This window comes from Sus scrofa, chromosome 15 (genome assembly GCF_054392235.1).
Source record: "Sus scrofa isolate SSC_HxYL_T2T_F1_AM1 chromosome 15, Sscrofa_HxYL_maternal_Yorkshire_Landrace_v2.0, whole genome shotgun sequence".
NCBI classification, from domain to species: Eukaryota; Metazoa; Chordata; class Mammalia; order Artiodactyla; family Suidae; genus Sus; species Sus scrofa.
Window position 1 is genome coordinate 100,905,304 of NC_139397.1, and position 13,683 is coordinate 100,918,986.

Genomic DNA, 13,683 nt, shown 5'->3' on the forward strand with positions numbered 1-13,683 from the left:
ATTTGTTCTACATGCTGGCGATGTCCTAAAGCCCCTACCCCATTGATAACCTTGATGAAGTGAACAACTAATTGATTACTGAGATTTCTTTCTCCCCCAACCCCACTTTCCTGTGTCTAGGGAAGGTAGAACTGTACAGGCTTCCACTGAGAGAGTAGAGTGGACTAGAAGGATGATGAGTGTTTTGCATTAGCAGTTCAAACAATTTGGAGGGGAAAGTAGGTATTATTTTTTTTTGACCAAGGCCGCAGCATGTGGAAGTTCCTGGGCCAGGGATCAAACCTGTGCTATAGTACTGACTTGTGCTGCTGCAATGCCAACACCAGATCCTTAACCCACTGTACCACAAGGAACTCCTGGATAGGTTTGTTTGTTTTTGTTTTGTTTTGTTTGTCTTTTTAGGGCCGCACCCACGGCATATGGAGGTTCCCAGGCTAGGGGTCTAATCGGAGCTGTAGCCGCCAGCCTACGCCACAGCCACAACAGCATGACATCTGAGCCGTGTCTGCGACTTACACCACAGCTCACCATAATGCCAGATCCTTAACCCACTGAGCAAGGCTAGAGATCGAACCTGCAACCTCATGGTTCCTAGTCAGATTTGTTTCTGCTGCACCATGAGGGGACCTCCTGGATAGGTATTCTTGATTTCTCCGTAGTAAAAGAAAGTCTGAATCTACGTATACACAGTACCTCATTGAAAGTTTTTGGGGAAATGGTTTAACTTGACTTGTGAGCCAGCATTGAAACCACCATTTTATATTACCGTGGTTAAAATGTGATCAAATTTCCATACCTGATTTTAGAACAAATTTATGATATGCGTCCCTTTTTAAGTTTGACACTTTTTATAAACCAGCAATTAAACAGTTATTACTTCTTGCTTTAATATAGAAATGTTTACTTGTTCTAAACTTTATTTGTATTTTTTTAATAAACTTTATTTTTAGAGCAATTTTAAGTTCACAGCAAAATTGAGCAGAACTACAGAGAGTTCCCGTATACCTGCTATCTCTCTATGCACAGCCTCCTCACTATCAACATATTGTATTACACTGGTAAATTTGTCACAATCAATGAACTTATATTTGACACATTGTCATCATTTACTGTCCTTAGTTTATATTAGGGTTCACCCTTGGTGTTCTAAATCCAGAAGAGTTATGCTATCTTAAAGATCCTCTATGCTCTGCCTGTTTGTCTTATCCTCCCCCATTAAAACCTAGTAACCCATTTTTACCATCTCCATAGTGTTTTGCTTTGTCGTTTTAAGACTGCAAGTACTAAGCCATATTGAAGTACCCAGGCTAGGGGTCGAATATGAGCTTCAGCTGTTGGCCTATGTCACAGCCACAGCAGTGCGGGATCCAAGCCAAGTCTGTGACCTACACCGCAGCTCATGGCAACTCTGGATCCTTAACCCACTCAGCGAGGCCAGGGATCAAACCCGCATCCTCATGAATACTAGTCAGGTTTGTTACTGCTGAGCCACAGCAGGAACTCTGCATCTCCATAGTTTTGACTTTTCCAGAATGTAGAGTTAGGATCATACAGCATGTATGATTCAGATTGGCTTCTCACCTAGTGATAGGTGATTTAAGTTTTCTCCATGTCTTTTCATGCTTTGATAGATTATTTCTTTTGAACACTGAAAAATGTTCCACCATCGGGATATATCAGTTTATTTTTCCATTTACCTACTGAAGGAGATTGTGGTTGCTTCACAGTTTTGGCCATTATGAATAAAGCTACTATAAACATTCATGTGCAGGTTTTTGTGTAGACATAAGTTTTCAATTCATGAATACCATGGTGCACAGTTGCTGAATTGTATGGTAGGAGTGTGTGTGGTTTTGTAAGAAACTATCAAACTGTCTTCCAAAGCGGCTGTACCACTTTGCATTCCTACCAGCAATTAATGAGAGTTTCTATTGCTCCACATCCTCTCTGGTATTTGTTGTTGTCATTGTTTTAGATTTTGGCCATTTATATAGGTATATAGTGATATCTCGTTTTAATTTGGAGTTCCCTAATGACATCTTAGTCCATTTGGATTGCTGTAACAGAGTACCATACAGTGGGCGGCCTATAAACAACAAAAATTTATTTTGCATGGTTCTAGAAGCTGGAAAGTTACAGATTTGGTGTCTGATGAGGACCTGCTTCCTAAATCGTAAATGGCTTTATCCTCACTGTGTCCTACTAGAGCAAAAAGGTTACGGGAACTCTGGGGTTTTCTTTTATAAGGGTACTAATTCCATTCATGAGAGCTACATTCTCATGACCTAATCACCTCCCAAAAGGCATATTCCATTACATTAGGGGTTGGGATTTCACCTTGAGTTCTGGGGGTACACAAACATTCAGTCCATACCAAAAATATGATGTCGAGCATCTTTTCCTATGTTTATTTGCTGTCTACGTATCTTCTTTGGTGAGGTGTCTGTTCAGGTCTTCTGTCCATTTTTTAATTAGGTTGTTAATTTTTTTGAGTTCTAAGCGTTCTTTGTATATCTTGGATAATAGTCCTAATCAGATACGTCTTTTGCAGATATTTTATTCTGTAACTTGTCTTCACAATCTCTTGACATCTTTTACAGAGCAGAATATTTTAATTTTAATGAAGTCCAGCTAGTTAGTTATTTCTTTCCTATATTGTGTGCTTAGTGTTGTATTTGAAAAGGAATCACCATACTCAAGATTAACCAAGTTTTCTCCTATGTTATCTTCTGGTGGTTTTATTGTTTTACATATTATATTAGGTCTGTGATCCATTTTGAGTTAGTGTTTGTGAAAGGTGAAAGTCTGTGTCTAAATTTCAGTTTTTTTAACATGTCCAGTTGTTGCAGCACTGTTTTCTGAAAAGACTGTCTTTGCTCCATTGTATTGCCTTTGCTCCTTTGTCAAAGGGCACTTGACTTTATATGGGTCTGTTTCTGGCCCTTTGATCTATTTGTCCATTCTTTGCTAGCACCACACTGTGTTAGGTCTTGAAGTTGGATAGTTTCAGTCCTCTGACTTTCTTCTCCTTTGATATTAGGTCAGCTATTCTGGATCTTTGCCTCTCCATATAAAATTTATAATCAGTTTGTTGATGATATCCACAGAGTAATACCAAATACTGGGATTTTGATGGGTTTGCATTGAATATATAGATCAAGTTGGAAAGAACTGACATCTTGATAATACTAAGTTTTCTTACCCATGAACATAAGAGTATTCTCCATTTATTTAGTCCTTTTTTTGTTTTCATTAGCCTTTTTAATAGGTTTTGTATTAATATATAGCATTCTAAAATTTAGTCACGGTAGGTAAGGTCTATTGAAGTTATACCAAATGGTATCTTAATTTAAGCTCTTAGATTTTTATAGCCATGAAATTAAATCTAAGCTTAAATAAGAACTTTGTCTTAGTAAATTTTTTTTTTCGTTTTAAATACTACACACCCAGGAATATTTATTTTAACAGTTCAGTGGGTTTTAAAACAGGACACTAAACAACTATTACACCAGTTTACATAGTTAAGGAAAAGTCTTAAGTCACTGTTCTATTCTTTTCTCCTTGAATTTAATTCATCTCATTTTAAGATTGCCATAGGGTTAAAAACCATATAGATTGTAACATAAACCTTTGCATTTGTCTTAGAACAGGATTAAAAAGTGGTGTGTGTAAAAGAATTGTGTTTTTTAAAAAAGGATGTGTTTTAAATTGAATCTATTATTAAGCATTTGAAAGTTCTTACGGGGAATCACTCCAGTGCTGTAAAGTCTAGTGTTAATGACCCTTGCAGCAACAGTAATTGCTGAATTAATATTCAAGTGACAAGAAAATGGATTTTGCTAAGATCAGTCCTCCTGCTACTAATGTTTAAAATAATGTCACTCATTAACACTAAGAGCAGCTGGTAACAAAAAATTCCCAGGTGTAGGTTTGTCGCTCTGTCTAAACTTTTGCCTTCTCTTTACTTTTGTTTGTTTTGTGTAGAAAATAGACTAGCTTATGGGAAACATGATGTTTAAAAGGAGGAAAGGAATGTTTGCAGGAGAAAAATAGTGAAATAAAAATACTTCTCAATTAATAGTATTTAAACAAAAACCTAAGTCCTCAATTATGGGATTTAATAACTGATCCTTTTGGCATTAGCAAATATTGAGGTTTCAGTAAACAGGGTCTTGGTTAATGTTGTCTCTGCTTTTTCCCAGTTTGACTCAACTGGAATGAATTTTAGTTTTGCTGCAACAGTGAATTACTAAGTAAATGAACACTTTTTTATCAAGTTAATATAGGTTTACCCCACTATCCAAAAATAGAGTGTTCCTATGAAAAACCTTTTATAAGCCTAAATGATGTAACGTGAAGAAGCAGTTACCTTAGGGCATGTCTTGCTAGCAGTTCACAAAATAAATTGAGATAAAGCACAGAGGCTCACATATACAATTCAAAGCTATGGAGGCTTGATGCTGAGATGCTGAGTGTAGTCCTGGGGAAGGAGCTTGGTGCTCCTCCACTGCTCAGAGTGTGTGCTGCCTCTGTAATGTTCACTGCAAAGCAAACACTGAACACTGTTTTTGCAAAAGCGAAAATCCTCTTTGGATTTCTTTTGGTTGGAGAAAACACGTATTAATATATAGCATGCATAAGAGCGAAGTATCATAAAGTGAATTTTTGAAAAGTAGGGGATACCTGTTTAAGAAAAAGATTCTTTTCTGTGTCCTTTTTCCTCTTTTTTTCCTTTCCCCTGCTAATAAACATGCTCTGTGAGATCTCCTTTTCCTTTCCCCTTGAACTTACCCTGCAACTCTTTAGTCACTTGAATTATTAAAATATATATCTGATTTTTAGGGCATAAAAAGCCCAGGCCACTATAAAGAGTCTAGTCCACATTTTTTAACCCCCTGGGGCTTTCATTATAGTAGGGGACAGACAGAAGTGAGTAATAGGAATAAATAAAATACATGTAAGAGAGTAAAGATGCTTTAGGGAAAAAAACAGAAAGGAAGGTGAAACTTGTGGCAGTTCTATGTGACGTTTTAGATAGAGTGGCCAGGAGAGGTGTCCCTAGCAAGCCTGCTTTTGAGCCAAAAAAGACCTGCATAAGGTGGTGGAGCAGACCATGTGGGTATCTTGAGGGAAAGCAAGTATTCCCAGCAGAGACATACTGCTGCAGAGGTGGATATGCTGGAGAAGTAGGTTCCTACAGCCAGATGAACAAGGAAGAGGGGAACAGGTAAGAAGGATGGATGTTAGTGGTGATGGTAGCAACAGATTATCCAGTGCTGCATAGGTCATAAGACTTGAACACAGAGTAAGAAGGTAAGCCTTTAGAGGGTTTTGGCTAGGGTATTGTGATCTCACTTGCTTTTTAACTGTCGCTGAGCCTGGTTGTCCTTGAGAATAGACTATTGCTGTGTGGGGGTTAGGGTCTCAGGTGGAAGCAAGAAGGCTATTGCATTTAACACCAGAGGATGCTGTTGTCTTCCACTGAGGTTGGGCCAATAGGAGGAGGGAGAAGTGGTAGAATTTGGGGTATGTTTTGAAGATAAAACCTGTGGAATTTGCTGATATACAGTATGTTAGATACAGTGCTATCAAGGGGGAGGTTTAGGCTTTCCCCCTAAGGAACTGAAAGTTGCCATTCACTGAAGTAGGGAAACTTGAAAGAGAAATTGGAACATCAGGGAGTCAATTTGGGAAATATTAAACTTTTTAGAATTACTGGATTCAAAGTATTAGATTTCAGAATAAAGACTGTTTAGTCAGCATTTAGATATATAGCTCTGGAATTCAGGGTGGAATTTTAGGCTGGAGATAGATTTGGGGATTAAGAGTTTATTGGCACTGTAGGAGATCAACAAAAGACTGGATGTAGGTAGAAAGGAGAGGTTTAAGGGCTGAGCTCTGGAAGAGTGGCAGTATTTAGAGGTTAGAGAGATAAGGAACAGAATTGTTGATTGAGAAAGAGGGGCCAGGAAATTTAGGAGAAAAACTGGTAAGTATGTTATTCTAGCAACAAAGCAGAGAAAGTATATCAAGGAGAAAGAAGTGGCCAGCTGTGTCAGATGTTGCTGTGGCCTAGTCAGATATGATGAAGATTGAGAAATGAACATTGGGTCTAGTGATGAGATCATTGGTGACCTTGGATGAGAGGAGTTTCTATGGAGTGGTGAGGTGTAAAAACCTGTTAAGGTAATTGAGCAGAGAACTGGAAGGGGTAAAGGAATCAAGGTTTTTGTTTTATAATAAGGATTGGGGAAATGGATTGTAGTATTTATTCATGTGGGTATGATTCACCAGAGAGGGCGAAATAAATGATCCAGGATAGAGCAGAATTACTGGAGTGTTGTCCTTTTGGAAAAGAGAGATTGAAAATGAGTGAAAAAAAAAATTGAATAGCAGCATGAGAACTAGTGAAAAGCACCTATCTTGAGATTGTCAGCAATTAGGACCCATTTTCTACTCAGCTGTGAAGCCTCAGTGGCTGGTCAACTACTAATCTATAAAATGTTGTATTTTGAATTAGGGTGGAGTCAGTAGTGCTAACCCCACCCCTCATGTCTTGATTAGCAGGTGGTACCTTTCTGAGAAAGATATGGGGCTCTTATTTGAGACAAAGAAGCTAACAAGGGCTAGATTTTAGCCCTAACTCACCTTAGGCTAATTGTGCTTAAAACACATCCATAAGCTGCAGCCCTACTCTGTCTACTCCAGGACAGTTATAATAACCATATCTTTAGTGTGTTGTAGCAAAGTAGCATAAATGAGAAGAAAGCAAATTTAAGAACACAATAGTTTGGTTTGGAATCCCAGTTCTTCATCAGCTAGCAGAAGGAATTTAAAATGGATCACTTTTTGTGAATTGGTTTCTTCAACTGTAAAGGGGGTGGTTGGCTTCAACTACGTGTTTTTCATGCCGAAATTTTGTGATTCATTAAAATATAGTATTCCCCCACATCGCTATCCATCTATCTGAGGCCTAGCATGGTTTTGCTTAAGAACCAAAGAATATCACTGAGGAAATTATTTCTTTAGAGAGTAGCTCTACTTGGGTTCCTACCCAAGTAAGTATTTGCAAAATTTGACTAGAGATTAAATTACATATAGTAGCACTTGAAATTATAAGAGGAAATATAAATATAGCAAAGGTCACTGAGGTTAGTAGAGATTTATTCAGACATTGTCCAGATTCTCTCTGAGGCATTTGTAGCTTTGGGACATGTGGGGAGTTATTTAACTTTCTGAACTTTAGTTACCTCATCTAAAAATAGGAATATAATAATAGTACCTACTTTATAGATTTGTAAGGAGAATTAAATGAGATATGCACTATGATGCTTTGAAAAATGTTTGGCTTATTATGGAGTAATGTTATTAGCTACTGTTATTATTATTAATGTGTGACACATATAGTTTAGAAATGTTTTTAGTAAAGCAGTTGTGCTATAAAAGTCTCTTAAACTATAATTTAGTTTTATAATGATTACTTTACATCATCAGGGAAGAATTAACTTAGAAGAGGAAATGCCATTGAATCAGGTTAAACTTTCTTTTTTTGAAGAAAATTGGCACTTCATTTTGTATGTTTTTAGTTACAGTGCGGATTCCCTTAGGGAGTATACCTGATTCTCAAATGATGGCAGAACAATGAACCACTGTTGTAATTAGTTCCAGTTGCTGTATATGCTTAAAATTTATAAAATAGTATTTTTCAAGTTTCTTTTCCCTAAGTAGGCTGTGATAGTAAAATTTTCTTGTTCATATATATGCATTAAAGATAGGTTTTTGAAACATTTTGATTTTACTATCAAAGTTTTTACACTCTTTTTCTATGACCTGTTTTCAGGGCACAGATTTGATTATTGATAGCATTGCTTACTTGATCTTTACAGTCTACAGTGTATGTTTTATAGAATTAATAAGATGTGGTTAAATCATTTAACCTATACCTGAATGTCCTATTGTAATTAATGCAGTTGCATTATCAATTCTTTTTTTTTTTTTTTTTTTTTTGGTCTTTTTTTGCCTTTTCTAGGGCCGCTCCTGTGGCACATGGAGGTTCCCAGGCTAGGGGTTGAATCGGAGCTGTAGTCACCGGCCTACGCCAGAGCCACAGCAATGCGGGATCCTAGCCGTGTCTGCAACCTCATGGTTCCTAGTCGGATTCGTTAACCACTGCGCCACAACGGGAACTCCTGCATTATCAATTCTGATATGCACTTATTTTAAACTAAACATGCAGATCATTTCTAAACTGATAGGTCACTTAAGAAAAGCTTTATATATACCGTAGTTCAGAAAAACAAGTTAATCTGTGATGTAAAATTGAGGGAAAAATGGAAATCTGTAATGTACATTTGAAGAGGGTCTAAGGAATATTAGATGTGTCTTACAAACAACTGAATTTGGATTTAATTTGAATTATCTCATTGTATATTATAAATTAAATGATAGTTTTGAACACAGTGTAATGTACTTGGAATTTGGTACTAGCTTGAACAACATTCACTAAAAGGAACCACAGCTCTTTGAAGAAATGGCTGATTCAGGGGTGGGAACGTGGAACATATTTATGCCAGAAAATAAGGAAGTGTTCCAAAAAACGATATGGGGTCATTTTGAAAGTATTTCCACTGGCCAAATATGGGGCAGTTTGAACATCAAAATAATTAAATGCAGTAAGAATTCTAAATCATTAGGGGAAAAAAAATGGAACTCATGAAACTTCATCTGTAAAACACATTTTTATACAAACAGGAAAAGAGAGGGCTCAAGGGCCAGCTGGTAAATATGGAGGAATGCTGAAGTTGGAAAATGATGATTTTATCACTATCATGATGAAGTTTAGTTCAACCAAGAATCGCAAATTGATGTTAAGTCCGGGGAATAAATTTGGTGAAGACCAGGGTATTTGCATGGTCTTAAAGTGTCCAAAGGTTGCTTATTGGTTGCAGAGGAAAGATACCAAGTAAGAGGTAGGAGAATGGGACAGCATTTGATCTGGGTAATGAAAATTAACATCACCATTGTACCTCTGGATGTGACACCTTGAGAACATAGCATCACTTATGTACTCTTCTAGCCAGGAATGCACTCTCTGCATCTAATCATGAGGAAATATCAGACAGGTTCACAATGATGAGCATTCCATTAAAAGAACTGCATTCTTCAAAAATGTTGATATTACAAAAGGCAAAGTAAGACTGAAAGGCTCTCTCTATTAAAGGGGACTAAAGACACAGGAAGGGCATAGACGATCAATACCAAGACTGGAATCATGTATCTGAAGGAAAACTAAAAATCTTTTGGGGCATTATTGGTCAGTTGACAAAATTATTTTGCAGATTATAGATATCATATAGATTGTACTTTTACTGAAATTATGGCTATATTGCAGTTGTATTATAGGTTGTAGAAAATGCCCACTGAAATATTTATGGGGAAAGGGCCATGATATATTCAGCTTACTCTCAAATGGCTCAGAAAAAAAACACTTTTTCTGTGTGTCTGTGGGGTGTGTGTGCTTTGTGTGTGTGTGTGTGTGTATATGTTTGGTGGGGTGTATGTATTTTAGGAGGGGGAGAAGGAAGGGAGAGAGGGAGATGATAGAACAAATGGAGCACAATGCTAACAGAAGGAGAGTCTGGATAAAGTTAAACAGGTGTTCCTTGTTCTTGCTTTTCTGTAAGTTAGAAATATTTCCAAACATGTTTATATACATATGCGTGCACAAGTTAGTTGGGGCTTATTTTTTATATATTTACTGTTTATTCTAGATTGCTAATTTGCCTTTGATACTTAATTGGTTTAAGATATTAATATTCATTGCTCACAGATGTACACATTGATTTTTAATTTCTTTTAAATAGTGCTGGGCCTAAAGGAGATAACATTTATGAATGGAGATCGACTATACTTGGTCCACCAGGTTCTGTATATGAAGGTGGTGTATTTTTTCTGGATATCACATTTTCATCTGATTATCCATTTAAACCACCAAAGGTAAGAACCTGGAAGTGCATTTTTTAATATTCATTCTTTTCCAAAATTAATTTATTCTAGAGTTAAATGTGTGGATGCAGTTATTTTTATTTGATTGTTTTTCATTTGGAAACGCTCATATAACCAGGAATGTTAAAACTAGAAGTAATTGATTTCTTTCACAAATAACTTTGTAATCAGCAAGAGTTTGTTAATTGTATGCCACTTAGTACATCAGTAAGCAGGTAAATTTTAGACTTATGAGAGAAAAAAATCCTGTGAACTTTGTGTAAGGAACCTATTGAGATAAAAAGTAAATCTGACCGCTTCTGGAAATAAGAATTAAAATAAATTTGTGCTGAATAGCCTATCTTTATAGATCAGAAAAAAACTAGAAAACTATAGCAAAGAAGAGGGAACTAATATTATTTAATAAACTAATTTTGTGCCCTCTGTAATGATGAATTAATGGGAATGAAGATGGCTGGGTTATTTATGCCTCCTTGTTGTCTCTGAATATGAACTGGGTGGATAAAGAGAGAATGTTTGAGCTGTGCCTTGTGATGACTGGCAATTAATTTTCAAGTATTAAACATAGTAATTATTTGATTAGCTTTCTCCTCTGACTTCCCCCTATAAAATGGTCAAGACAACAGTTAAAAACCACCGATATTAAGCCTGAGCATAATTAGAACCTTGTTATGTCAGTGTTATCAAGCCCTTAACTTTGATAAAATGTTTTTCTTTTCAACATAGTTCCTTATATTCCCTCTACTATTTAACATTTATGTAGTGATTTAATGCCTCCACTCAGGTGCATGTGTGTTGTGTTTGTGTGTAAAAATAAAGGGTTTATTTTGTTTTAAAAAAGAAGGCAGACCTTTTCTGTTTTGCTTTATTGAATAAGGTAACAACATTTCCACCTAGTGGTATTTACCTTAAATTGCAGACACCGAGGTTCCCTATCACCAAGAGGTATTTGCTCTTAAGTATAGCTATCACTATTTTTTGAGTGCTTTACTATGTGGTCCCATCAGAATCTAAGATCTTGAAATGACTGTCTTATTGCAAATTGTGTTCACATTCCAAATGACACATTCTAAATGCCAGTATATCACTATTCAGTTTGCATTCAGTGCTTAAATTAATTGTTATAGCCACCTTTTAAGAGCTCTGTGTAACTAGTATGTGCTATGTTAGAACAATTCTAGTCGTCCTTACTCTTGGGGATACATTCTGAGACCCCAGTGGATGCCTAAAACCACGCATAGTACCGAACCGTATTTAATGCCATTTTTCCTATGCGTAAATACCTATGATAAAGTTTAATTTATACATTAGGTGCAGTGAGAAATTAACAATAACTAATAATGAAGTAGAGCAATTATAACAATATACGGTAGTACAAGTTATGTGAATGTTACCTCTCTCCAAATACCTTATACAAAATTGAATGCCTTTTCCATTGTAACTAAGTATTTGTGGCTGAAGCTTTTACAGCTTCAGGTACAACAGCAAAGCTAGCACACATTTCTTTTTCATTTTTCACAATTTCACAGATAAAAGTCTTATTCTTACCATAGACCTTAGCTGCCTCAGTTAGGATTTTTTCCCCCCTACCCTTAAGTTGAGAACTTTCACCTTTTTACTTAAAAATCAAGCACTTTACAGCTTCTTTTTGGAAGATTTGAATTGCCAGCATCACTACTCTTGGCTTTGGGGCCATTTTTAAATAAAGTACAGATTACTTGAACACCAGCCCTTCAGTAACACAGCAGGTGATCTGATAACTTAGCAGACTGAACAGGATTGGGCTGAACACCCAGGACGGTGCATGATTTCTTCGCACTACTCAAAACAGTGTACAACTTAAAATTTGTAAATTGTTTAATTATGGAATTTTGCCTTTAATATTTTTGAATCCCTGTTGACCTTGGGGGGCTAAACCAAACCTAAAACCACAGAAAGCAAACGTGTGATCTCTTTTTCCCCCTTCCCTGCTAGACCAGTGGTTTCTTTACCATTTTTAATTATGCACTCTTCTCAGAAATACACTTTTGAGGGCTTTAAATGTTTTCTTCCCAGACTCCGTGTGGGAGATCACAGTATATTGCCAGTTGAGAGGGATCTGATACTCTCTTTTTCTTTGCAACTCCAAATTAAGAATTAACCACCCGATTTATGTTGATTGTTTTGAAATTTTTGTTCCCATCATTTATTTTATTTTTTCACATTTCTCAAGGATTTAAGTTTCCTTTCTTCAGTGTCTTAAGACCTTACTTGTTTTATTTTATTGTCTTAGTCTAACAGGACAGAGAGCTATTTGTGGAAATGAAAGGCTGAGAAATAGAAGAGCCAGTGATATCACCAACCTTCCTCTAAATCCTTCTCCAGTATTTTCTGACACAGGGCAAGAAATTAGCTGAGTTGATGATTTTTTTTTTATTAAGAAACTAATGTAACTTGGTTTCATGTTAAAAAAAGAATTCTTCACCATTTTCTCTTAACTTTGGCACCAAAATGTTTCTGTTCTCCCTCACTTCTTTTCTTTACAGGAGTGTGTGTATGTATGCCCACACACAGACATAGAATTACTATCTCACTTATTTAAATTAAACAAACCAATAACTCTTTTTGGTTTAAAAACAAATATAGTTTTTGCTATACTGGGTAAAAACACAATTCTTTGAACTAAACAATTTTGTTATTACTTAAACCTAGTTAGTTTGAGCTCTTCAGTGAAATTACTTGCTATTTGCCATGATCTATGGTATATACCACTTCATTTTTGCTAGTGAGAGTTATGGTTTATAATGAAACTTTTATTTTCTTTCTTTCTTTTATGTCACTGCCCTTAGGTTACTTTCCGCACCAGAATCTATCACTGCAACATCAACAGTCAGGGAGTCATCTGCCTGGACATTCTTAAAGACAACTGGAGTCCTGCTTTGACTATTTCAAAAGTTTTGCTGTCGATTTGTTCACTTTTGACAGACTGCAACCCTGGTAAGCAGACTTTTATTAATACATACAATGAGGCTATAAAAACTGTGGATTTGAGAAGTAAATGCTGTTGGTAGAAAGATCAGCCTAAAACGTTTTTTGAGGAAACTATAAATGCCATTTCAATTAGAATAGACCAAAAGCTTCACAGTAGCTTTCTTTAGTTTGTGAATGATGTGCTATCCTGTAACTGTTTTCTCCCTGTTATTGATGGGCTCTATTTTCTAAATTATGGTGGTGTGCAAAAGACTTTTGATGAGAGTAAAGCAAGTCTGTAACACCACTGCCACCTCCTCTTGGTCCTTCCATGCCGTGTCCTTTAATGCAGCCATTCAGTAATAAAGGGCTTCTTCTTCCTTCCTTCCTTATTGGATTATGGTTAGTTGTATTAGATGTAGTAATAGTGGGTATAAAAGTGATAGCTGATGAGAGAGTTGGACTAGATTATGATTGTAAAAACTCAGAGATAAAGTCATAATGCTTAACTGCCATACATGATCTTTTAATGTGGGTAGCTGACTTGAAAAAGTAATGTTTAGGCTTGGGATTTCACATATCCTATCTTACTGTGTGGTCATTTTTTTAAAGTGGTTGACTTATTTTTTCTAAAAATTTATAATCAGTCACCAAAAGCTTTTACCATTCCCTTGGCCCATACACCCAAGATAGGTAGGTAGGTAGGTAGGTAGATAGATAGATAGATAC

At 36.2% G+C, this 13,683-nt stretch overlaps 1 protein-coding gene across 5 annotated transcripts in view; it reads left to right on the forward strand.

Annotated features, from left to right (window-relative positions):
• The window catches only part of UBE2E3 (ubiquitin conjugating enzyme E2 E3), a 91,077-nt gene that overhangs the window by 75,333 nt on the left and 2,061 nt on the right, over positions 1-13,683 (forward strand). For all 5 annotated transcript variants that reach the window (XM_021076034.2, XM_021076031.2, XM_021076032.2 and 2 more), the window contains exons 4-5: positions 9,864-9,996; positions 12,834-12,981. In XM_021076034.2, coding sequence (XP_020931693.1) covers positions 9,864-9,996; positions 12,834-12,981 — 281 coding nt within the window. The remainder of the gene's footprint in view (positions 1-9,863; positions 9,997-12,833; positions 12,982-13,683) is intronic.